Genomic DNA, 26,590 nt, shown 5'->3' with positions numbered 1-26,590 from the left:
AATTTATCTCAACCTTTTTTGAAGTCACATAAATTGTTCCTGGAGCGTATCGATTTCGGAGATCGATAGTAAATTTTAAGACAATTTTTGCACCTACCTACGATTAATTTATTGAATATGTCAACTTTTAAAGTTCGTAAATGTAGTCAATTAAAAATAGTTATAATTTTTTTGTGATTTAATTTCTAATTACTTATTTAACGCACAGGTTCCATAATAATTTCTTTGCATTAATTTGGCAGACCTGAATTATCAGTGTTGGGCTGGGAGAGGTATCTGTTGAAGTGGCATTTACATATTTTACTTGAAACTTAACATAAACAGTTACGGGTATCTGTGTAACTATTGTCGGCAATTCACCAGAATATGTTTCTTTTTCACTTATCCTAAATGCCCAGACGAATAGTCGTGGCATTTAAATAGTTTTAATTCAAAGTGGTCATGACATTTGAAGATCCATTTTTCGTCGTCAAGGAGTCAGTATTTTTATTTTCATGTCCAAATTTTTTGCTTAAATTTATGTCTGCTTATTTTTGGTTTAAAGCTAAAAGCCATGTTTGTAGATTCATCTTTGTTTTATAATAAATACCTTTTAATAAGTTTATTCTTAAAAGGAATCTAGGATGGTAAGATTTTACTAACATTCCAAATAATGATATATCTTTTTTCCTTCTTTTATTTTTTTTTGTTACAAAGAACTCTTTTTTTGTTATAAAGGAGTTGAGAAATTTTGGTGTTAAGTAATGTACACTAAGTTTCAGGGATTTAAATTGTTTAAAAATTATTCAGTTATGCGTTAAACTTCGTTAAAAACAAACAAAAAAGATTTGAAACAAAACATTTTGGGTTTTTAATCACTGCAAACTTAATTTGGCAACGGAGAAACTGAAAAGTACAGTAATATGCTCTGTGTCAAGGTTTCATATCGAAGTTTAAACCCAACATTATTCAGGGTTTCTTATTGTTTTTGTAATATTGGGGTAAGAATTGTTTGTACTTAAAGCTGTAAATAGAGAAATTATTCCAGCGAATGAAAGAGGCACTGTTGGCATCGGGTGAGGCACAGGGTAGCTGGCTGGAAAAAAGCTACTGAATTCGCAGTGGAAAGGTCCCATTCCAAAAAAAAATCATTGGGATTCAATTGTAATCATTGCTATGGTGTTGACACCCTTGTAGTGTGCGCAATGCAAGAATGCATCCTTTCAAACTTTTACCGAAAGCTAAATTGAGTGTGTACATAAGAACAGTTCTTGGTAAAATGATTTAACCCATTTTTATTTTTATAATAGGGAAGTTGCCAAAGCTTTAAATAAAACTAGAGGTTTGTTTCGACGCTGGTTGGAAGTGCAAGAAGACGTCAGAAGTAATGTGTCAAAAGATGAACTGGAGTGGACCACTACAGAGTTGAGGAACGCATTGAGAAGTATTGAATGGGATTTGGAAGATTTGGATGATACCATAGATATCCTTTAAATACATTTTTTTACGTTATGAATTTTATTTTTTAGAAGATAAACTGGAATTTTACTTGGCATGTCGTTTTTCTTAATTTAGAAAACCAAAAATAGCCTCTACTTTTTATTGATTCACAAACTACATTGGCAAAAGTTTGGCTATATTGCTGCCCTCAAAACACTAGAATTTTTGTTTTTTACTAAAAATGGCACCGTATACATTGTTTTTATTTGAGGTATTTTTCTAAAAACATATTTTTTTGCTAAAAAATACCAAAATTAAATTTCATAAACATAAAATTATGATGTGTGTAATCTGTTAATATTATTAAATTCCAATCACAGAATGGATTGACAAAATTTTGTAAGTGGTGTCTTCATTATAGAGGGTTGTAAAATTTGAATTTAGTTTTAAAACTTTTTTCAACAAAAAATGATTAAAACAATAGCTTTTATCATCAATTTTAAATAAATTTACGAAAAATCTAAAGAACATTTTTTCACGTGTAAACTTAAGATAGCAAGTGACGATATTATCCCAACTATTATTATGTTAATATATTATTATTATCATCTATATATTATTATTATCATCATAACAAAATTCAGATTTGAAGAGCGTTAGCAAAATATTGCCTAGGTATTATTGTGAATTAATATTATAATAGTGCAAACTAGGGAAGGAATTTGCTATGCGGTTAGCGTATTGGATTCCCATGCGGAGGTCCTGGGTTCGAATCCAGCTGCTGACCCTTATATTTCCTCTTCCTAGGAGCTTCTTACAGTTCACTGTCCGGTGATGGTTAGTGTTGTCTGTAACGAGAGAACACTGCCCGGAGGCCGGCAGTGCACTGAAAAAAGCTCCGGGCGCCAATAACGCGCCTTAAATCATAAAAATAAAAAAATGGAGACTATTCTTATTTTCTAAATTAAGAACTCTTAAACTCAAAGAATCTGATACAGATAGAATAAAAAGAAGATAAAAAGTACAATTTTACTTCCTTTCCCACTGTTTTTATGACTAAGAATAATATTATTTTCTGCACTACATCGTAGTTTCCCTAGTGCTTGAAAAATATAACTTTATGAACTGTCTTATACCTTCCATTTTTGAAATGTCTCTTCTGACCATTCTTGGGAATCTCCCAAATATTTATAAAACCGTGGCCAAGTGCTTCCTTCTGCATCCCAAATCAGTCCATTTGTATACAGTCAGTTTATTCGTTGAAACTTATAAATGTAAAATATTATTTAGCGCATTTTTTTTTTTTTTTTTTTTTTTTTGTAGAAAAAGATCTAAGTACTTTTAACAAAAAAAAGAAAAAAAAAAAAAGAGCTAAATGAAGCAAATTCACTAAGTGATTTTCTTCTTTGACAGCTTCTTAATAACTTTTGTAGGTTAGGTGTATTAATTTTGTTCTAGTATTTTTATTTATTTTATTTAAGTAGAATATGCAATTTACTCAGTTGGTTAAAACGAAGGAAATTACTAGTAAATGTCATTTCATTCTTTTTCCAGAGGTCGTTAGAATTTGGACCTTTCTTGAGTAATTAAAAGAAAAAAAGATTACTTCGATATTAATTTAAAAATCTAGTGTTTAAATTTTATTTCATGCTAAATGTTTTCCCTTGACAGCTGTGTACCTATTGTGGAGAAAAATCCTTCCAAGTTTAAAATAGACAATAAGGAATTAACAAGCCGAAGGAATTTTATCGAACTGACTAGAGAGGAGGTGAAGGTAAATTGATGACAAATATGTACAAACGCATTTTTGTGTTGAAGTGATGGTGCCTTAGGTTTTTATTATTTATTCCTTTCTTTTTGCGGCTCGGTAATTATTCAACAGTAGATACGTAAAGTATCATAGTGGTAAAACACATTGTTTAAATAGTACAATTCCTAAATTGCATTAATTACTTACACACAAAATTATTTTATGTTGAAACAGTATCTAAAGAAAATGCATTTTATTCTTTTCCAGACGGTTTAACTCCAATTTTCATTTGTCTTTAGTAATCGAAGGAGAAAAAAAAACAACATAAAAATTAAGTTAAAAATCTTGTCTTTGAAATTTATGTTAAATGTTTTCCCTAGCCACCGGTGTACTTATTGTAGAGAGAATTGGGCAATTTACGTTTTAATTTTTTAAAGGCGGCAGACCTAAAAATATAAATCTCTAATATTTGGAGAATAGTCAGCTGTTTTGCTGGATGTGATATTCTTGGGCTGCTTCACATCTCAGCTTAAAACAATTAAAATAAGGGTGTTTCTTCGGTCAGTCAGCTACATAGAAGGCCATTTTCCCAGATAGAATTATTTTTGCAAGAATTATTTTTATAAAATTTTTCTATTGTTGATAACTTGACAAAAATTTATCGCCCTTCTCCATTCCTGGGCTTGAACCTGATGGGTGCCTGACTAGCTCCCAAGCGTGGATACTTCTAGCATACTTCCCTGTAGATGACTTTATTAGGTTAACGGCAATCTAGAATGCTCTGTGCGAGTTGTGACATTGCGAATGATATGGTGTTGCTGGTCTGATCTTCCAATGACATCACTTATATGAGTGCGCGTAACAGCTCAAATTCACTCACATCCTGATGCATCTGGCTTTAAAAGATGGAGTCGAAGAAAAGTATTTGCTATTGCTTTTTTACATAAAAATTATTTTTGGAATCAAAATAGGAAGATGCGGGATCATTCATTTCCGAATTATGAACGGCAGATAATCTTTGCTAAAAATCTTAGATTATCATTCTCGTTCAGAAAAACAAAAATAATCTTTCTATAAAGGCAGTTTTGAAAAAGTGTTTAAAATCATTGCAGTAAACAAAAAATTAAAATCTTTAACTTCTTTAATTATCTAGGTGGTATTGGATTAGTCAAGAAGAAGAAAGGAAATAGTAGATTTTGGGTCTAACCATTTAGTAGAGGGTCTCAAATGACTGTTTTGCGTTTACTCTAATGCTTCGTAGTAAAACTTGGAGGTTACTTTTTCTTGGATGTTGTTTAATTTAATATTTAATTATTTGCAGCACATGAAGGATAAGATGAATTACAGCAGAGGAAGAGATCGCGATAGAACGGCCCGACAGGTTAGAATTCACCATATTTATTCAGTAAATTTTTGTATTTATAATTATTGCATATAGTAATAACATTAATCTAAATACTCATATTAAGGTTCTCTTAGAATAAAAAAAAGGGTTTTTACATATTGGACTGTTTGTGTCTCTGATGCTGACATTATACGAGTCAATGAAGAGTACAGCCTTACGTTTGACGGTGTCTAAATTTTCGAGCCTTATTAAAGACTCAGATTACAGCTTTCACTTTGGCATCAAAATTAGTGGGCCGAGTGTACAAGGAACAAATTGTAAATATTCAGAGCAGGCGCACCTTTCTTCGGCTCTCATGTTTATTTTCTCAACTAATCCAACTTGTAGATATGAATGTAAATGTGGCCTGGATGTCTTGTATTTATAATTTCCAAGGAAAGTGCTTTCAGTTCTAATATGTGGGCTTCATCTTTCTTCGCATCCCTTCCAGTTAACAAATCACTTCTTGCCAGCTTTAAAAATGTTTCAATGTCAAGTTTGAAATTTGAAAGTTCTGTCGAAGCCAGGTCAAATTTGCTCCGATAATCAGTTGCTTTCAACAGCAAGATCTTCTACGTTGTCATTCTTTGCCATGTGGGCTGAAGTGCTTCTAGTGTATAGTGGAGATCCCCTTTAATTTTTCTATTAGTTACATTAGCCTCATGCCTCCAAACCAATTGTTCAACGCAAGTTGGAACTTACATTGTGTGATCGAAGTGGATTTCGTGCCACCTGTGATTATCTTGAGTGCAACTATGTTCTTAGGAGGTCGTTAGTAGGTCCGCTCCGAATTCCATTGCTGATCTCTCGTAGGATCTTTACTAAATCATTTATATTGATCACTGATAGAGAAGAGCATGCAGCTACTAGCTGCAATCCGAGGTACGTCATTTCTGAAGTGCATACACTTAGATCTACTTCCTTGGTAGGTTACCCCAGCATATCTTTTGACTAACAAAAATTGTAACCAGCGCTACGATGAAGCTTACAAATGAGGATTTTTCTTCTAATATAATCGTTGGTTGCTATGAAATCCACAAATACGCAGGCTGCGGATAGTTTTCTTTCGAAACCATCTTTGACCATTTCGAATGAAGCATACAACCTGCTCGATATGTAGAGCTTATTTCTTAATGGTCGTGACGAAATTACCATCTTCTGGGAAACTGTTCACATCTGAACCATCGTTAACCATCATTTTCTCCATTAACTCCGTGAAGTAACTCCAATAAAACGCATTTGTGAGCGATATAGATCCTTAGATGGTTAAGTTGCAAGGCAGCTTATCTTTATTCATTGCAGGTACAATTTCTACCTTCTCTCACTCACATAATACTCTTATTTAATAGTCTTCTATACTATTATTGTTGGCAAACCTTCTTTCTAAGCCAGTAAGTTGCTGGTGAGTTTGGATCTTAGGAATTGAAAATAGCGGGAAAAACTTATTTTAACCCAGCCTCTACCGTATGAAGATATAAGGCATGATTTAAAGGTGTTTTTATTGGAAGAAAGTAGAGTAACTAAACTTTATGTTTTGCAGCCTCTGCTGGAGAACAGTCCGGTGCGAGGAGCGACCAGCCATGGCACCACCAAGTACTCCAAGCTTGAGAATGAAATCGATTCACCAAATCGACATTTTTTAGATTCAACATTGTCTCAGCAGAGTCAGTTGCTGCAAGCCCAGGACGCCCAGTTGGATATGATCTCACATTCTCTGAGTTCCTTGAAAACCGTATCAAGACAGATCGGTAGCGAGCTGGACGAACAAGCAGTGTCAGTTCAGTTATACATTATAGTTACTTTGGTACTCACCACAGTTTGCATCGAATTTTCGTGTTTGGTTTTCAAGGAAACACTCGTTTTGAACACATAGTTTTCTTTCTACATCGTAGAATCCTAAAAAAAACTTATTGTATTAAAAAATAATCACGACTTTCTTCTGAAGTTCTTAAGTCTTGTTCGAATATGGCTGCCACGAACGATTTACTTAAAAAGATTTATATGTTGGGTTTTCCAATTAAAAAAAATTTATCTTCCTGGTAGATTGTTTTTAGGTATTCCGAGGGCTGGACAATCCATTAAAAAAGTCTGATCAGTATTAATAATCCTAATGTTGAAGAAAATATGCGCGTGAATTTTCATTTTGATGAAAATGAAACCAAAATTACGCATTTCCTAAAAGGATTTGTTCTGTAACTACAATCACCTTGAAAAAACACCTTGCGAATTTCTTTAAATTTAAATGAGGGATGCTATGTATATCTTTAATTTTATCCGTCTTATCATGAATTGAATACTTATCACATTTCTTACCGTTGCAGATTTTCCACCGTTCATCATCGTAGATCACGAAATGAAATGATATGACTGAAGCATTAATAGTAGCTGAATACAGCTAAAAAATCAGTGTTTATTGCTAATCTGAAAACGATCAGCAAACAAAACAGAAAACATGCATGTTATAAACTATATTATCTATCATATCATAGCGGCGAACCCAATCATTTTCTTCACATATTATTGAAAGAAAAAGTAGATTTCTTTCGATTTTGCCCGTTGAAAACAATTGACTTTTAAAGAATTGTTAGAAATCACTTACCAGTGGTTCAATATGAAAGTGGTACATTTAACAAAAGATTGATGACGAAAATATCCTTGATTATGATTTAGTAGTTTTTTCTACAGCTTGTAGATCATAATCCAATGGGGAAAAATACTAGTAAATATTCTAGAATTTAAATTCCAGTTATTTGTAGTGCAAGTTAACTAAAGGAAAATAACATACCTTCGTTTTCTATTAGAAAACAAACAAAAGTTTCGATATTTTCTTCTTTAGTGGTTCTCTCATCAAAATGTATAAAAAGTAAATATTTTTCCGTGGACACCATTAATAGAATATGTAAGACCTCATCGGAATAAATAATTACATAAAACTAAATAGCAGAAATTATTAATGAAAAGTAATTTTACAGTTCAACATGTGCTAGGTAGGTTTCTGATCAGCAGAGTAGAACCACAAGCAGGATTAAAAAGAGACCTAAAAAAACGTAGGTTAGGAGAGGTAGATACTGATATAGTTTATTAAGGTGAAGTGCGGAGTTTTTTTTATGGTTTTAAAAAAAAACACCAGAGCGAAGTACATTTCGTAATTGTGAAAATTCTTATGGAAAAAATTGAAACTTGATTCGAAAACCGATTGCAGAAAAGCATAAAGTGTTTTGAAGTAAAGGTTTTGTTCGCAGATGAGAGTATGTTCAATAAACTCGAGAGTTAAGGACGGCGCATTGTGAAGAAATAAAAAAAAATATTGTACAGTTTAAAGAACTTGTACCATAAACTTTCGAAAAGAATACTTTCTCTTTCAGAATGTACTTAAAATAATTTAAGTCTTAAGACTAACAAAGTGGAGTCACTTACACCTTCGGACTTACTAGTAACTAGAATGTTGCGAGGTGTTATCTCGCAAATCATACTGTTTGGATACCAGAGGCATAACCAGCAGTGTACTTCGCTAGCATGTTTATCTTTATAAATTTCAAATTTACATTTCTAGGTAAATGAGGTCATTTTGGTTATTATATTTCAGAATGTTAGATGAGTTTGGATCTGAAATAGACAACACAGATTCAAAACTTGACACAACAATGAAAAAAGTGGCCAAAGTGTTACATTTGTCTAGTGGTGAGTAAAATAATAATTTTGTAATGTTACTTCATTTAGTGAGAAGTATCTAACAGTTTTTTTTTTATGTTTCATTGCTGTTTGCAGATAGAAGGCAGTGGATTGTAATAATCATTTTAACTTTCCTACTAATCATTGTGATTTTTTTATTTAAATTACTATGAATTCTATTTGTTGGTTGTGTTTTATATGTAAACATACAACCAAATAAGCTATTTGCACAAACTTGCGTTATCATTTTTGATGCCTTTTATATCAGGGTTGTGCAATAATTATCCAATTTTAAAAATTTTGATAGAGACTTGTTTACTTTAAATTTAGTAATAATTACTTTAAAATATTGGTTTTGGTTTCTCTTAAAATTTATTTTTTAAAAAAGAAGACTTTAGATGCTCTTGATTATTTTTTTCTTTAAGAAATGTAAGGGTTTACTTTGATAAAACGAGATTTTGAAATATTAAACATTCCAAAATACTTGCCTGGAGCCGCTGTTAAGCAGCTGCAGATTTGCAGTAAAGGATGAATTGTAGATCAGTTTTTTCCACTGCCTCTTGACACTTTTTATAATCTTTTTAAATATTAATGGAAGTTTTAAACTAATTACCCAACACTTCTGTCTAAAAGCAGACATTTAATGAAATACCAAGAGTTAACTTGAATGTGTGAAACTGGAAGATTTGAGTCCATCATTCTTCCTGATTAAATTACTAATTCTAAGCAGTGCCCAATACCTGAATGGTGAGGACACTACTGGCAGAAGAATCACCATTATTTCTGATGGCCAGGTCGCCCTTAAAGCTTTAGAAACGTGTAAAATTAGGTAATAGATTGTCAAGGATGCCGCTGGGAAGTGGTTCCGCTGGCGAACTACAATAGCGAAATGTTAAGTTGGATGCCGTAGCTCAAACACGTAAATGTAACAAAGAGGGGGGGGGTAGCTTGCCCAAGGATGGGACCCCGTGGACACCTTCCGTTCTCGAAATCCCTGAAGTGACATTTCATCTCAAAACTGCCTGTGGGTGTTGCATAATAGCTCATGCGGAAGTATTCTCTTTTGTAGTGCAGTAAAACAGTGGTGAGCATTACCAGTCTTTCTGCAGGGAACTGACAAGACACGCTTAATCTCATTGGCAGACCAAGAGTTGAGGGCATCACTAGACTAGGTGCACGGGCTCTTGTGAAAGCATCGAAGTAGGGAATGGGACTAAGTTGCGGAACTGTTGGCCTTTGGGACAAAACTCAGTTTCCTGTGCTGGGAGAATGCGGGTATTATACTCCTAGATGACGATGGCTACAATCTGAAGCCGATGTCCTCTCTTACCACTGCTTAGCGATATTGATTTCTTATATCAATAAGTTTTGTTATTTTGACTATGTGGATAAGGGCTCAGTCTTATTAGGAATCACCAGGATTCAAGATTAGGTAACCCACTACAAGATAAAACATGAGAATAATAAGCATTACCACAGCTGAACATTGTCCTAGGAGAGTGGTGATTCGAAAATTCAGAGGGTAACTCTTGCTTAGGAAGAAAACCCCTCCTCCAAAACCTGTTACTCCCTTTTTAATTTAATCCTTCCTTATTATCCAACTCATTTCGTTTTTTTTTTCTATTATTACAAAAAATAATTTATATTTGTCAAATTTATTATCAGCAGTGAAAAAACTGATAACTGCTAAGTTATTATTCTGGACTTTCTATTTTTGCACAGTTGATCTCATGTTTTATGAATCAAAGACAATTGGAGATTTTGTTATTAATAACTAATTTTTCTTATCAATAATTAAAAACATTTAGTATGATATTGATAATTCTCTGATAGAAACGTATGTTATGCATTTTCACATTTCGAAAACGAATTTGTATTCTAGTCATTTTGGCATTACTGTGGTTATTATTATTTTTTGTTTAAGGAAAGTGATTAATTGAAGCAAGTATTAATTGTACATTTTAAATATTGAGAAATGGTAAAGACTTAATTAATTGAGGCCAAATATTCAATAGATGCCCTTTTGTGGGAAACTAGATAGGAGCATTGTATGTTTTTATGTAGGGTAATAGAGTGGTTCAACGTTCAAATATATATATATATTTTGTATGTATATATCTATATTATAGCAGACGTAGCTGTGCTCCTACCATGTAGTGATTATGATTATACTAATTTATTATTAATGTCTGCATGAAATATGCTAAAGGACCAGAGATCTAGCGCAGTGAGAGAATGATCTGGCAGCCAGCTGTCCAGATTATTCAGTGAGTAATACGAATTTATCGGCAGATCAGTAATTAAATAGTAATACATTATTGATACAGTGGAAACTTTTTATAATCTAATGTCTGCCCTTGGCATACTAACCATTCGGCGCCGCGTGTTTCAGTAAAGGTGGAGTGCTGATTTATTTATTTTGGAATGTATAATACGATTTGCTCCCATACAGCGTCCTAAATTCCGAGTTGGAGATTCCAGCATAGGTTAACCTGAGGTTGTCAGAGTCAACGAACAGACGAATAGCAGACTTATGCAGAAGGAACACCCTCTTGGGAGGTTACGGAGTGGATGAAAGATCTAGGAGCAGGCGTCTACTTTGAAACAGCACTATGGTTTGTCTCTCGGAGAATGTTCTATAGTATTCTTTGTGGGGTTACGGAACGCAGCTTCCAAGGAGACAGTGTATCCGCTCGGAAAGTCAGGCTGCGCTGAAGGCACTAAATTCTTGCGTCTGTACCTCGAAGTTGGTGGTAGAATGTTTCAGAATATTGAAAAAATTCTTATCATCAAAGATGTAATTTTAGCTTGTTAACCAGTTCAGTATTTTCAGAAATGTGGAGAGGGTCGGTCAAATCAGGCGGCTCTCTCCTGAGCTGCTGCAATAAGAAAACACTGAGGATGAGAGTAATTATGGTTATCTCTCAGGCTACTTGTTGGACCCTTTATTGGACAATGTGATTTAAGGAGATACCTCTACATAATTGGGCTCATACCTTTTCTGAAATAGGTGAGGAAAAATTAATCTCAAGATAGATTGTTTAGGATGTGAAGAGATTAGGTTCAGCATCTTTGGTGAAAACAGGATCATGTAGGAAGAACATAAACGTTTCTCCCTTATACGTTACTCACAGTCGTTCGGGTAGCTGTGTTTCTTGAATTACCCTCACCCTGGTCTGAATTAGGTTTTGTCGTAAACTTGACTTATGTTACATTTCTTTATAGTAGCCGTAACGACCAAGAGAAGCTTTTTCTTCATTTAAAGTGTTAGACGATCCGATCCATTGGTGTAAAGATGAAATTATTTATAAATTGGAGATATGCCAATCTCTTTTTTGCTCTAAATAATGTACCTTCGCAGTTGCAGAACTAGATTTAGAGAATATAGTGGAAGACTTCAGACAGCTACAAAAGATGGTGTTGTCCCCAGGATATAGATAAGCTTCTTTACTTGTTTGAAAATGAACATCTTCAAGTAGAATCTATCTTATTTATTTCTTTAGAAATTTATTGTAACACCTTTAGAATAAATTAATGCAAAATTTGTTCAACATTATTTGTTAACATTTGCATACTTCGTTAGATCAAAACAGCATAAATAATTACAAGAAACATACCATGATGACCTGTAGCCCGAGGAGGCTAACGTCATACTAAGAGTGTACAAAATGTAAATTACAAGTCTTTTCAAATAGGTTTTGATGTATTTAATCTTTTTTTTTTAGATAAACAATGTGTATACAAATATCAAAAATTTTGCATTTATTTATTCAAAGAATGTTAGGATATTTACATAATAATAATTTCAATAGAAAATTTATAGGTTCCCGTTTGTTAGGCTTCAGCGCGACCTGATCATGCCATTCGCATGATCCATTATAGATTAAAGAAACATATGGATCGCAAGTCCTGGCTGGCAGAGGATAGCCTGTGTCGGTTTTGCCAAGAAAAAATCTAGAAATTCGGCATCATATAAGGTTCCTTTATAACTTTCTATATTAATCAGTTTGATTTTTAAGGTGTGAAACTAAGTCTCCAAATCTTGAACTGAAGGTGAACGAAAGTAATTACTAATTTCTTTAAGCACAACAAATTTATTGATATAGTATATAGAATTATGTATATAATTATGTACAGAATCTTTACCAATAAAATATTCACTAAACATCAAATAATATTATTAATATGGATATAGTTTATATATTTATCAAATTCCTTATATCAAGATGCCTTCGAAATAATATCGAACAGCACTTATATTTCCTTTGTATCCCAAATGTACATAATGTCTTAAAACAGAAATATAAACGTTTGAGAAGCAAAACTATTCCTTGTTAGCTCACCTTTACACAAGTCTTCAGTTTAGCGCAGGCGCGAACATGTTAATCACTTTGAATAATCTTATTACTCTTATCGAAAATGTGTTTTTTAAATTTCAATATTACTTCAATAGGACAAAACATTTTGGATTCCTGTCTCAATTTTCCAATTTCGAACTGCTTCTTGGTGGTTAGTTTCAGCCCATCAGGTATTCCTATTTTCACTTTACCACCTTGTCCAAAAGAATTCTCTAAAACGCCATCTTCTCCCGTTGATAATTTCACTTTCAAATTTATGAACTGTTCAGGAACTTTATTCTGCTTTTTGAACATTGAATGTGCTATTACTTCTTTATCATTACAAATTCTTTGAACATAACCAATTTTTTGTTTTTCTTTAAATATCAGTAAATTTGGAAGAACTGTAATTTTATAATTCTGATCAGTTATATCGTAGACAGAATTTCCATAAAAAGCAATTCGGCATGAATTCGAAAGAAGGAAGTCTATATCAAATTTTGAACAAATAATTAAAGAATTCTTCATGACTATCAAAGGTTTATCATATTCTAATAATACGTAATATGTAAGTTTAGCAAGGCGATCTGGTCCGACTTCGTGCTCTTTGTACTGCTCTTCGTAATTGTATTCCTTGTCAAAGCTAAAATGATCATCTCGGACTGGACCCGGGCAACTGAACAAAGTTATCCTAGCAACTAGATTTTCATGTCCGACTGATACGTGAAACTTACTGCCAGAAGTTATTTTGGGCTTGAAATAACGAACATGGTTAAGTCTAATTACAGCGCCGTACATCTGCGACAGATGACCAACACTGCATGCTATGCCTCGTTCTAGTAGTTTCGGATTAAACTGGGTCACACACACGCCAATTCGGTCTCCTGCGTGAGCTTCAGTAATCTCTTTTTTGAACATTTGTATTGACTTCACTTTTTTTTTTAACTTCAAGGCTGGTAGGTCCAGTTCCTGTTAGCAAAAACAATAATAATTATACTTTTATTTTTTCCAACTTCATAACTTTTTTTAACAAAATTTAATTCTCAACTAAAAATTACCCTACCAGCTAAACTGTCCCTTACTATAGAATGAGACTTTAAAGGAGCCTAAATTTCGCTTCAGATTGTGCTAAAAAGAATTTTTTTAATATGAGACTCAATAATGTCCAATAAACTCAAAAGTAACTGATTCACAAATAAGTTGGAAGATTAGAAAATAATACAGGTGATCTTTTTGAAAAATATCTCTGGAATAAAAGAATCTATTCAGTGAAATTACATCTGCAATTGTTCGAAATTCTCTCAAACTGAATTTTAACAAATCAGCTATATTATTCTGCACTGAGGACCTGACCAAATTTCCCGCTGAAAATAGGTAATAAGAATCTGCCAGTTACTTATTCGGTCTCCATGACCTTATTTACATGAAGAAATTGTAACTATGATGAATATTGACAATTTGAATAGCTGAAATATTGAAATATTCAATGTTCTTACCACATTGATCAAACTTGTTTAGATCTCTTATTTAGATTTATTCCAGTGGTACCTACCTTGTCTGTGTCATGTTTGTTTGATATTCCACCGGCTAAAAGTGTCAGACTCAATAGAAATAGTGTTAATCTTACAACTTAGCAGAAATAAACTAAGTAAAAATTGAAAAGAAAAAAAATCGTCTCAAAAATAAGTATTGTTTCAATACACTAGGATCACAGCCAAATCGAGGAGATTTCCATAAGTAACCGACTTCCTTCACCTGGCAATTTCCAGACACGCGCCTCTTTCACTTTAAGCCTGGTTCGTGAAGAGAAATTAGCTGGAAAATGCTACAAATATTTTCTTAAAACTTGAGACCTTCAAAAACAAATACACAATCTTATAATTTTAACTCATAAATCGTAAGAAAAATCGGAAGGGCAGAGGTGTTGGAAAACTTGCTTGGGCAATAGACGATAGATTGCGAGTACCTGAAGCAATTGGGTTGGAATGTTACCTACGTCGTTCAGTGTGAGAGTGCCTTGAATGACAGTGCCGGTCATCACAGTTCCTTTACCCTTGACGAGGAAACAGTGGTCCACGGCCAAGATCATGGTACTGCTGTTGGTAGATCGTTCTGGCACAAATGTATTCGCTTTCAAAATGTTAATTAATTTCTGCACTCCTACATTAAAAAAAAAAAAAATTACATTCTTCTGACTTTTCCTAAACATAATTCTCAATGTTATAACAAAAAAGTTTCAAATCTTTAAATGTTAACGAAATTCAGATCGCAACATTAAACTTATTCATTAATAGAACATTTATTCAAACAAAAAGGCTGAAAACAGGGAAACTCCCTTCCTTCATTTAGAGCTGTAGATGAATATTTTCAAAAACGTTAAGATTTCTATGTATGCAAAGAAGTAAGCAGAAGTAGAAGGAAATTTCGAAAAAAAACGCGGAAAAATGAATGTTCAGCACCGATTAACGATTAAAATAGCGGGGCGGGACCTACGCTCCAGGGCACAGCAGCCAAAAGAGGGTTATTGTGCATTCCACCTTTGGATCTAGTAGACGAAACCTCTCCTACTAAAGAGAGGGTGGAAGACTTTCCCTACTTCTTCTTTTTGCGCTACTATCTCCTTTGGTCTCAAAGATCCAAAGGTTTCATAGCGCAATGAACAAGTATGTAAGAGGCCGTTTCCTCCTCTTCCTGACACAATCATGCACAACGGATCCGAGCTAATTAGCCCCACCTTCCAAGCTTCCACCTCAGTTTCTAGATCCTCCAAAAAGAATTTTCGAAAAGAAATTTAGAATTTTGATTTCTTATTTCTATCCGATTTTTTAAAATTAATATAAAAAATTGGGCGTGTATTTGACTTATTGCCTGATTTCATGGTTTCTCCTATTTACTACAAAAACATTCAATACATATAGAAAAAAAAGTTTTTCTTGCCAAATAAATTAGTTCTACTCGAGCCTTGCACTTCCAGTTTAGTAGAGGTAGCCACCAATAGCACATTTTTAAATGCAGTATTTCTTAAGCCATTCAAGATTTTGTTTGAAACCTGAAACAAAAAATTAGACCAAATTTAACGTTAATCACATTTTAAGGCAGCCAGTAACAAATTTAAAGGGTGGAATGAATGGTTTCAGGCACTGCAGTTGGCAAGATCCCCTTTAAAATTAGTACACCTAGTTAAAATATCTATGAGGATCTTTGGGGATTTCTTCTAATTAGAAAAGGCTAAGCAGGCACAAAGGGCTATTAAACATGATCACAATAATATTAAACATAACAAATATTGTTTTAATATGAAGTTGTAATGTCTGAACCCAGAAAATCCCAAACATCTCTTCTTCACTTCACACCTTAACAAAGTGCTAATTTTACAAATCCCCCAACAGAAACATCTCCAGGTCGATTTGATCATCGCTTAAAAATAAATAAATAAAATAAACCTTATCAATTGTAGATTGCCTGTTTTTTTTTGGAATCAAATCAACTTTGTTCATAACAATCATTATTGGTTTTTGCATAATTTCTGCGATTATTAAACATTCTGCTGTTTGAGTTTGAAAACCTTTTGTGATATCCACTATCAGTAACACAAGGTCAATTATTTGCGCTCCTGTAACAAAATATAAATTATATATATATACTTGATTCGCAGTCTTCTATTAGTGCACGATTGAAATAAAGCTTTCAAGTAATTGACCATTACTGTGATCATATTTAGTTACAAATAACCATAAAGAACTGAGATATAAGAAAAGTCTGCATCTTTTGGTAATTTTTCTTTAATGAGTATTTAAAATAAAGCTTAACAATTTTACAAAGCATAATCCATTCAATATACTTCATCAGTCTTTATATCATTCATTTCTCTCTGCTATCAAGAAGATTCATTGGGTTGTTTTTCAATTACAATTCAATAGTGGAATTTGTAACCCGCAAAAAAATAAGGTACTTTTCGTAATAAGCGGAGCGAGTTCTGAGCTGTCAAGAAGCTGGCTGAGGAAGAAATTCACACCCAAGTTCAGTAATTTTTTAGAAGGTGTGAACCGTAATCACTCTTTACGGCCCTATCCAATTGTGCCAAATAGAGTTCACGTTCTCGCCTTTCGAGAAACCTAATGCAATGCACCATTCGTTCAGTTTTTTGACATGCAGAGTATTGTTTTAATCGCAAATCTTTCCTTTGAGGCCCAGAGGAACGAATTCCCTGAAACAAACCAGTTTACTTAGAGTTATGACTGTTAAAAGTAATCCCGTTTTTTATAGAAGGTGACTATTTGCTTTATAAATAGAAAATCACTTATTCAATCCAAGGTACTTTTTGCTGAGATGAGAACTCGTGATGGGACGGTCGTACTGATTCAGCCAAATGCTTATTTATGACATGGGAAATATTCCTAAACCACAGGTAACTATTTTAAATTTGAAAAAAGCTTATATTGAACAGCTAGGCCAAGGAACCGTGGACACTCTGACTATTAAACCAAACCAATATATGCAGGATAGACTGACGAAGCATAGATCTTCCACTTTTCAAACTTCTCGAACTCCAGCTATTGCTGTAAATATTACCAAGTAGTGTATTAATTATTAAAATATTTATGTAGACGTAGGGTGTTCAAGTCTACTATTTTCCCTTACTCCATACTAAAGAAATGACAAAAGAGTAACATTCTCTCTGCCACATCTTACTCAATTAAGACATCACCGAATCGGGGACTCAGAAACTCAGGGACTTTTAAAAACAACGCTAATTGTTTTTACCCTCCTATTGAAGATCTGAAAGCTAATTTGAAAATATTGTTAAAATAACTAACGAAAAGAAACTCACCTGCTATTATTGTTCTTATTAGAGCAGCGTGTCCAGGACAATCTACTAGGGTGTACTGAACATGATTATAACCAGATTCTTTAACATTTTCCGGAGCCTCTACAATAAATGAACTAAATCCTAAATCTATCGTGATGCCCCTTTCTTGAGACTGTGGATGTTTGTCAAAGCAGGCAGTACTTGGCACCGTGCTTAAACATTTAGCTAAAGATGTTTTGCCGCAGTCCACATGACCCATAAGGCCAACATTAATAGACAGAATTTTCATTGCGAATCAAGTAAACGTAAACATTACCGTAAGATATGAATGAAAAACATCTGATTAAGTTTTATTTTAAAACAGCTAGATAACAAAAAAAAAAAAAAATGAACTAAACACTTCGTCAGCAAGCACAGATCGTTTTAGTATTAATGTTTATAACCTTACTATTAACAAGACAATGATAAGGTTATGTTTTCGGTCAGGTTATTTACAGTTAAATATCGGTCCAGCCACAGTACTGCAGAGGAGTGAGAAGGGCGTTAAGCTGATAAAGGTATTCCTTATTTTTGTTATTATATTGCTATAATTCTTTATTTACGATTGATACAAAAGCAATATTAAGCTTCTTACTCCAAAGGGATCAAGTTTTTCGTAGAGTTTTAGCTAGTTCACCTTTTATTTTCAATTAATGTAGTGGTGGGTTTAATAATTTTCTGAAGACGAGTTGCGTCTAAAAAGACGCAAAAGCATCAATTAACTTTTTATTTATTTGATCGGAACTGCTTAATTTGATTTTTACAAGGAAATATTGACTTTTAAAACTTGGAGGTTATTCTTTTAAGGAGGTTGATAACGTAGGCGACACTAGAAAGGGATTAAGCCATAATTGATTATTAGGTTGGAAAATATTTCTTTGAATGAAGAATCTATTATTATAATTATAATTAGATGCAGTTAGTTACATCTGCTTTAAAACTGTTAAATTAAGCTCTCTGAATGCCTAGAAACAAAAATGTGAAGTGTGTGCGCTTAGTTTGCATTTAAGAAATTCCATGACCATGAGTTTCTCCTAAATGTCGCTTCTATTAGAAATGGGTATATCATGCAACTTCTTGCAACCTATGTACTTGACAACATATAATGCAAAGCCGCCATTTCTCTAAAGAAGCTCATTTACTTAGTGTTAATTTTTGGAAAGAAATCATGGTTTGGAAAACGACTATTTCTTTTAACAAAATTTAGATATGGTTTAAATATAAGTGACGCAGACTTAGCTGATTAAAGGAGGAAACTGTTGTACCAGACCAAGTTTTAAGACTGAAAGTTTGCTGTACTTATGTATTATTATTTATTAAGAAATCAGTTTTGGACAGCATTAAAATGTCAGAGGACCTGTGAAGTTTAATCATAACTTATTGTACAGTAAAGCAATTTAGTAGTGATCAATATTCTAGCTATACTCTATGTTTATGCCAGATTTACTTAATTAAATTTACACTAAACTTAAACCAGCACTTAAAAGTTAGTTGTATTCAATATTATATATGTATACTCATTAAAATTAAATCAGATGTTATGGCGTCACAGCTCTCCAAAGCTCACCAAAATCATTGTTTTTCTATCAGTCAATTCAAACCAATGTGATAGCTTTCCGAATTCAAATGGAACCCTTTGGCAACTATTTGGAAAAAACTATTCTGTACAGTCGAACTTCCAAGTCGCTGATGTTCCTCTAAATCTTAAATTTATTAGCCTTTTAACTTATAAGTAATTAGCTCATACGTTTTGCTATTTGGACCAGACAATAAAATTTCTGGAAAGAAGTCAAAATAAATGTAGCAGGCCTAGATGTATGTATATTATGTGTATACGATTAAGCAAAATTCATATAATGAAATTAATTTTCAAAAGAATTACCAAAATTTAGGAAATATATCAAAGTGGCATTTCAGTTCATTTCATTTTCTTCAAAAGTTTGCTGATTCGTTGGGGTTTCGCAAATTAGGTCAATTTCTGTCCTGTACATGAGGTCAGATCCTTGTTTTACAGGTCCTGCAAGAACCGCTGTCACTTCCTTTCAAAAATTTGCAAACAATCCGTCACTGCGATATCAAGAGTTCATATTTATGCATTATATTACTCCCATGCATTATTATAATTCTACCAATTGAGAGTTTGGTACAGCCGTGCTTTTGAGGCTGACCAAGAGAACAAAATCTTAAAACCCTGTTTTAGGGCGATTTTTATTTGAAATTAAATATACAATATTTACATGTAAATAAATTCAGGCGAACTGCCGTTATTTATGCCCTACAAAAATAACATCTACAGCTCCCTGTCCAGTGATGTCTGTAACAGTGAATATTGTCCCCTGACGTATGGGTCAAATGAAAGATGTTGACCCTTCTTAAATTAAAGAAAACCTTTTGACTTTCCTTACGAGTTACGCTAGTTTACAGGAATTACATCCTGAAAACGCTGAAGTATGCTTTTTGTTATCTGTCTGAAGTAAGCTGTCTTGAAAATCCACCCTCCACTTCTCCAAAAGAGTAGAGCTACAAGTCTGTGAAAGAGAAATGAAATGTTGTATTTCACCCTAATGTTCTTTGAAGTTTACTCTCTCACATTTTCAGATGTCTGCCACATCATTTTTAGAGGACAAGATCTACTTTTGACCGAAGAACTTTAGGGCTCGAAAAATTGTGTTTTCACTTACCGAATGTTTGCTGATCATTTTTAGAACATTTGATTTGACATCGGTATTCTCTCATCTCTAAGAGGACCTTCTTAACTTCTTGTTTACTGAGCGGAATGTATGGTTTCACATCAGAAGTAGAGTCCTTAATTTGTTTTTTAAAGTAAAATTTACTTACGCAATTTTGTGTTAGCAATATTTTTCGAGTTATGATTGATATCAGGTTTGTATTAATTAAAACTTAAATCTACTCAAGAAAAACCGATAATAGATATCCGAGCGGTTAGAAGCGAGGCCCACAAAGCTAATATGTATTGTGATTACTGGGTTCGATTCCTGTAGGCTTTAGATTTTATTTAATGGATAAGATAAGAAATTTTTAGTGAAGTATGTTTGAAAGTAGCCTCCCATCCAATTTGGTAGTTGGACGCAAAGTCCGCCAGAAATCTAAAAAATCGCTGAAAACTACAAAATTTATACAGCGAACCAATTTTTTTTAAAGTTGAACTTTTGGTTATATTTTAATTTTTAGAAGAAGTAAATTTTTAAAAATAATAATATTTAATAGATTATGAATCCATAATTTAATTAAATGGCATTTTAGAGGTAACATCTCTCAAAAATTCCTTTTAATAGAATTCTCCCGAACAAAAGTTTCAAGTAAAATTTGTGTATTTGGGCGTTCAAAGTTTAAGGAGAATAGTTTGAGCCCGAATCGAGAATAGCTCAAAGATTAAAATTAAAATGTATCAAGTGAACTTCCCGTTACTAAATAATTATAAATTATAGCCAAACTATTATTCCGTCTTTTTGTATTCATTCATCGAATAGCAGTGCAGACTCTTCCATTGCAGGCATATGATGAATTTGAGTTTGATTACACAGTATACCAATGGCCAGCACTCGCCACCCCAGCGCTCGAATTCCATGCCTTAGTATCCCGGAATCATTACCTTAAGCAGTGCAAAAAGCTAACTTTTGCAAGATACGAGACAGTGTTTTCGTAGCAGTGATCAATGTGATGTTGACAAAGTAAGTTGTTAAATTAGAATTACATTAGTGACATTGAGAGAAGAGTGTGCGAGATAAGAGCGAAATCAGCTGCGGTAGCAGCGACAGTGGCTAGGTAGTGGGGCAAGGTCACTAGATCGATCCAGTTCCCCTCCAAGTTGCTCACCCCAGCGGCAGTCAGTAAGGTCGGCTCTTGCCGACTGTACCACGGTCGCTGAGTTATGCTATCCTGGTCACGTGGCCAATAATCATTACCATGGATTGTGAGTGACACTTCTTCTAGATGAAGTGAGCCGACCAGAAGGTGAGGCGACTCGAAGTTTTGTTATGTTGTTGCCATCGCCTACTGAGGCTAGGCAGATTTTGACTGCTACATCCGCCAACTACCGCCCTTATCTCACCGATTATTCTGTAAGTCCTTCTACTTCGTGTTTAATGTTCTGCATGAAACTGTTGCATGTAAAGGACATTTCCGCCGACATACCAGTACCAATAAACACTCAGAGGTTATCTTACACAATACGAGTATTTCCAGACTTGGACGGTTCGCAAAAAACGCTAAAAGCACATTTATTCAGGAAAGAGGCACTTCCGCTCAACCGATTATCTTGAAGTGTTCAGAGCATTACTCACACATTTCATTCTTACCATGACCGATTGTAAAAAATTTATTTTTTAAATTACTTGTTGCCCTTTTCCTACGTTATTTGAACACACGGGGTAGAACTTAGCAGCCGGTTCCCGCAGTAACCCTGTAGCTCTTTCTTCTCTTTTATCTGATAATGAAAATAGTTTTAGGATAACAAAATGAGAAGGACAAAATATGATGACGAAATGGAGATTGGAAATGTTGGAGTCATCAGAAAATTTCTTGTGGTACAGAGCTTCACACTGGTTGACTGGATGTAAGCGAAATACGGTGGTGGGCGTTCGATTGGCATCGTGGAAAATCATCATTGTATAATACATATCCTGTTACGACATCACGGATCTAAGAAAAAATCAGATTAATTGATGATCAAAACCGTCCAGTAGGATAGTTGTAAAAGGGTTCATTTTCAACGTTTTACACGGTAGCTGTTTGCAGAAAGCTGTAATTTTTAACTTAAACATAAACTAATCTTACATAAATCAATGTATGTACGTACAGGTTAGAAGGCTGCAGTCTAAACTTCTTAGAGATAATTAAAATAATTGCCTCGCAGAGATCTGAGTTCGAAACCAACTGTCGGCTCTTAGAGCTTTTTATTCCCTGAAGCTTCTTAGAACTCACTGTTCGGAGGCTGGCAGAGCACTGAAACAGGTCTGAACCTCTTCTGAAAGAGATGCCTAAATTTAAATAATAAAATAATTATAAACTATAATCCTAACGACGCTAATCTCCTCGGCTGTCGATGTGCCCCCAAAAAAACTCCAGGTATACATAAATTATAAATTACAGGTAATTATCGTGAACATTTAATTCAACTGATATATCAGTTGGAAGCTTAAACCGCCACACCTGCCACCACGATCTGAATTTTGGCAAGTATAAGTTACATATCTATTACTGATTGATATTCAATGTGTATACCAAGTTGGAGGCGAATTGAGAAAATTTTAAAAACGAAACTTCTGTCAGCAATAAGTCGCTTCCGTTTGGTAGATTTTCTCCTAAACCTTGTTGTCGCGTTTCTGATCACATATAAAATCAATATAAAATTGAAACTTTTTTGTAACTTTCTGTTTTACTGACTATCCTTATTTACACATGTAATAAACCAAGAACTCTTAGATAATAATTAACACTTTCGAATTAAGGGGACATCAAAACGTACCATTCTGGAGAAAGTAAAACTGGAAAAACGGAAGGTTTCAAAATGCTACAATGCCCACGCACGAAATATTTACTTTTGCTGTTTTCTAATAGCATTCCAAATATATACATTTGTAGACGGGTAAAAAAATTAACAGTTGCATTTAGTTATTAGAACTGTCTGGATGTTCTTGAGGCTCCATAGTTTTATCGGGTAGAAGTTCCACCTAAGGACACTGGGAACCCCAAAATTCAGTAACTGAGTTAATTACTGGAATTTATCAATAAAAGAAAATACAGTCACAAAAGTTGGCAACAATTTTCTTGTAAGATGGTAAAAAGAAAATACATTGCTGTCTGTAATTGTTTGATAAAATGTTAGTTCTGTTTTCCACTCTTTTATTTCTACATAATATGTAGAAACTACATATTATGTAGTTCTTTCCGCTGTTCTGATTTTTCTTTTTTATCTGTTTTTATTGGTTACTGAAAGTAAGAAGGGCAGCTTGTTTGTAAGTACAAGTAGTGGAAGTTCGGACTTTAGATTGAGAGGGACTTACTCCCTAAGGGCACCCCTCTACAAACACCTGACTGCGGCAAAGTCCTTATTTTTAACCCGTCTCCCTCCGGCTTTTAAAAATATACCACATGTTCCCCACACACATCTCCACTCTCGGCCATCTTTCAATTATTTAATAATTCATCTTTATGGAATAAATATAATCACGGTTATGCCAAATTTCAAAGTTGAATATCTCGCTGGAAGTTCTGACTGTGATATCCACAAATGCGTAGATAATCAAAACATTCGGTGTGAACACTAAACGTTTTTCTCTTGCCATAATCAAGGCGAGAATATTTTCTTCAAATTTAGAATTTTCAAAAAAAAAAGAAAGAAAAAGTTCGCCTTCTATTACAAACAGGTGTAGTTGGCTTGCAGCGATAATGCTGAAGAAAGCATGAGCCAGCTACTTCCACGGAGCTCAATTGATATCCGGTTGATATTTTATTGATTGATTTATCGAATGGCCGACAGCAACTTGCTTATAAGTTTTCAAATTTACGTTCGTTAAATTTATATTTTAAGTTTGTGTGGCCCATGAGCACGAGTTAAGCCTGCCTGGTTCCTGCTCAAAGTCCCTACTTTTCTCCACCTTCAGTAAGCATGTTTTCGGCTTCTCAGGACTACAAATCGTGGTGTGGATATCAGTTCTTCTCGCCTGATTAGATTCCTGGCTATTGCACTTGAACCGAATGGCGGCTATTAAGTAACAGAGCCCAGTAGGTAGTTGTCTTGAACTATTTCGGCGGCATCCTGGCTCTCCGATGCTAGAAAGGACGATGGCAATCCTTTACTTATCTTTTTGGACGAATGCGTTCCTTAAGAATTTAATTTTTATTGGTCAGTTTCAAAAAGTCCTCAGGGTGATCTACAACGGTTCAAACACCTAAGCGCTATGGAGCCTTAGCTTTAAGAATGTTATGATTTTGCAGATTTTTTTCTTTTTTTTTTAAATTTTGGGAAACAGTTTACTTTGATCTAAAATTGAATGTGAGGATAGATGTTTGATGAAAACGAAATTTAAAACTGCACTGGAACATATCGATCATACCAATATCGATGGAGCTGAACACTGTGAATGGTAAAAGTGGTCGCGGCAGGAAGTTGAATAGGAAAGTGCTCGAATGTTGACCTCACGGCGCTGCAAGACTCCTAGCCATCAGTGAAATTAAAACTTATATCTGCTAAGTAATCAAATGACGTGGTTTTGCTTTTTTCAGGTTGATTATTCGGTACGTGATGCCGTCGGCGCGGCTGACACTGCGCGAAGAGGATGTAGTGCGACTCACCCTGGAGTTCCTCCACAACAGGCAGCTTCATATAGCCCAGCTGAGTCTAGAGAGGGAATCCGGTGTTATCAACGGTAATTATTCTGATGACGTGTTCTATTTGAGGCAGCTCATATTGGATGGACAATGGGACGATGTCCTAGAATTCATACAACCGTTAGAAGTTTTGCCCGCCTTCGACATGCGCAGCTTCCAGTATGTCATTCTGAAACACAAGTATGTGGAGTTGCTGTGTATAAAATGCGAAGCTGGGGCACTGGCGGGAGGCGGGGGAAGTAGTGTGGACTCAGCCGTTGAGGAGGTGGTGAAGGTGTTGGGCGAGCTGGAGAAGGTAGCACCTTCCAAGGAGGAGTACAGCAATCTGTGTCTGCTGCTCACCCTACCCAGACTTACTGATCACCTCCAGTACAAGAACTGGAACCCGAGTAACGCAAGGGTATTATGTTTCCGTGAAGTGTATCCACTGGTGGAAAAGTTCCTGGCCGTGGACAAGAAGCCAGTTGCCGCTGCCGCCGCAGACACCGTGCAGGGCATTCCGTATGGCCAACCAGATGCTAAGAACGACAGACTTATCCAGTTAATAATCAAGGGCCTCCTGTACGAATCTTGTGTGAACTATTGCCAGGCCAAGGCTGTAGGGTCGCCAGAGTCCAGTAGTCAAGAAATGAATTTTTCTAAACTATTGGACGGGGCGCCCGCATTTAGTGATTCTGACCTCAGTTTACTTTCTTGGCTTCAATGTATACCAGCTGAAACATTCTCCGTGCCGTTCGAACAGAAAACGTTAAACGTGGACGTGGAAAGACTGGAAAGGCCATCCTTGGAGACTTCTTGGACTGAACACATGCTAGTTACACCTATCAAACCAAAAACATTCCCGTACTCCGAGATGCCATTTAGAAGACCTCGTTCCGCTGCAGACATCATGACACGTTCACTGCTGCCCGCACTAGAAGGTCTACCTTTCGGATTGCAGTTACAAAATCACTCAGCTGGAGCAAAGAACGGTAAGACGGCTATGGCTCTGTCAACCGGCGACATCCTGCCGGAAAACCCGATGAGTAGGTCTTCCTTTGCTAGCTTTCATCTTACCGGACTTAAAACTAATAAATTAATGAACACTTCGGTCGATAGGCTGTTTGAGAATGATGCCGATGTTTTTTTAAGCAGTAGTTATACGGAATTCGTTCTACCATCCATATCTGAAGCGGGAACAACGCCTAATAATAGAGAAACCCAAAATAGAGAGAGATCTTGTAGTCCAAAGAGAAATGTTACATCTTCAAACCTGCCCTCTACTCCATCAACACCTGAACATCGAGGCAGAGAATCTCCGGCTAACAGTACTTCCACCACGGCCAGGTCTTCAAGAAGAGACTCCTTGAGTGATAAGGGTGGGGGATCATCAAGTACGACGCTGGTGTGCGCGGATAGCACCTTCCAGGGTGATCTGGTCCGAGATTACCAGCGGATAAAACAGAAACTACAGGACAATATTCAGGCACAACAACAGCACTTGCATCAACTAAATCAACAGCGTGTCACCAGGGGTACTGCAGAGCCCGACAGGTAAACTACCATTACTAGCTACTAATTAACTAGTATTACCTTAATTTTTAAGAAGCGTTCTGTCATAGAGAAGTGAAATTCTACGTCACATGCCCACACAAAGTGTGCCAACTTAGTATACTCAATTTTACCTAAAGTACTTCGTGGGGGGTTCGCTTGCCTTGTGATTATTTCTAGCTTATATAAATGATTTCTCTTATGCTTCTCTCAAGAAAGCCTTTTGGGTCATTCCGTGTCAAATCAACACAAAAAAGACCATTTTTGACCTCACCATCTCGGATTTTCTTGAAATT

General features: G+C 34.9%; 3 protein-coding genes across 9 annotated transcripts in view; 2 read left to right on the top strand and 1 right to left on the bottom strand.

Annotated features, from left to right (window-relative positions):
• The first annotated feature begins 232 nt into the window (after window positions 1-232).
• Syx6 (Syntaxin 6) lies at window positions 233-14,723 on the top strand. Its single transcript, XM_074117148.1, has 7 exons — window positions 233-476; window positions 1,290-1,462; window positions 3,099-3,193; window positions 4,491-4,550; window positions 6,094-6,326; window positions 8,140-8,234; window positions 8,322-14,723. The coding sequence occupies exons 1-7, from the start codon at window positions 442-444 to the stop codon at window positions 8,396-8,398; spliced, it is 768 nt and encodes a 255-aa protein (XP_073973249.1). The 5' UTR covers window positions 233-441; the 3' UTR covers window positions 8,399-14,723.
• Window positions 12,300-17,661, bottom strand: eEFSec (eukaryotic translation elongation factor, selenocysteine-specific). The gene is made up of 5 exons (XM_074117139.1): window positions 17,394-17,661; window positions 16,006-16,175; window positions 15,500-15,611; window positions 14,559-14,722; window positions 12,300-13,531 (listed from the first exon to the last, which is right to left on the bottom strand). The coding sequence occupies exons 1-5, from the start codon at window positions 17,659-17,661 to the stop codon at window positions 12,608-12,610; spliced, it is 1,638 nt and encodes a 545-aa protein (XP_073973240.1). The 3' UTR covers window positions 12,300-12,607.
• Window positions 17,662-17,791: 130 nt separating this feature from the next.
• LOC141448644 (WD repeat-containing protein 47) overlaps window positions 17,792-26,590 on the top strand; it is a 54,664-nt gene continuing 45,865 nt past the window's right edge. For 2 of the 7 annotated variants that reach the window (XM_074117132.1, XM_074117129.1), the window contains exons 1-2: window positions 17,792-17,929; window positions 24,660-26,297. In XM_074117132.1, the coding sequence (XP_073973233.1) occupies window positions 24,679-26,297 (1,619 nt within the window). In that variant the 5' untranslated portion in view covers window positions 17,792-17,929; window positions 24,660-24,678. Of the gene's footprint in view, window positions 17,930-21,255; window positions 21,494-24,659; window positions 26,298-26,590 lie in introns of those variants that run through there. The other 5 variants (XM_074117131.1, XM_074117128.1, XR_012455190.1 and 2 more) reach the window with 4 other exon arrangements.

The sequence above is a fragment of the Rhodnius prolixus genome, unplaced genomic scaffold (assembly GCF_049639745.1).
Source record: "Rhodnius prolixus isolate KJV_2025 unplaced genomic scaffold, Rpr scaffold_2, whole genome shotgun sequence".
In the NCBI taxonomy this organism is placed as follows: domain Eukaryota; kingdom Metazoa; phylum Arthropoda; class Insecta; order Hemiptera; family Reduviidae; genus Rhodnius; species Rhodnius prolixus.
This window is presented reverse-complemented; position numbering and strand designations above follow the sequence as displayed.

Excerpts from the sequence above, each read along its gene's own strand:
- Syx6 (XM_074117148.1), top strand. The coding sequence starts at position 442 with ATGACATTTGAAGATCCATTTTTCGTCGTCAAGGA. Across the intron at positions 3,194-4,490 it reads TGACTAGAGAGGAGGTGAAG|CACATGAAGGATAAGATGAA; the intron begins GTAAATTGATGA and ends AATTATTTGCAG. Across the intron at positions 4,551-6,093 it reads GCGATAGAACGGCCCGACAG|CCTCTGCTGGAGAACAGTCC; the intron begins GTTAGAATTCAC and ends TATGTTTTGCAG.
- eEFSec (XM_074117139.1), bottom strand. The coding sequence starts at position 17,661 with ATGAAAATTCTGTCTATTAATGTTGGCCTTATGGGTCATGTGGACTGC. Across the intron at positions 14,723-15,499 it reads GAGTAGAACTAATTTATTTG|GAGTGCAGAAATTAATTAAC; the intron begins GCAAGAAAAACT and ends TTTTTAATGTAG. Across the intron at positions 13,532-14,558 it reads GCACTCTCACACTGAACGAC|GAACTGGACCTACCAGCCTT; the intron begins GTAGGTAACATT and ends TTTTGCTAACAG.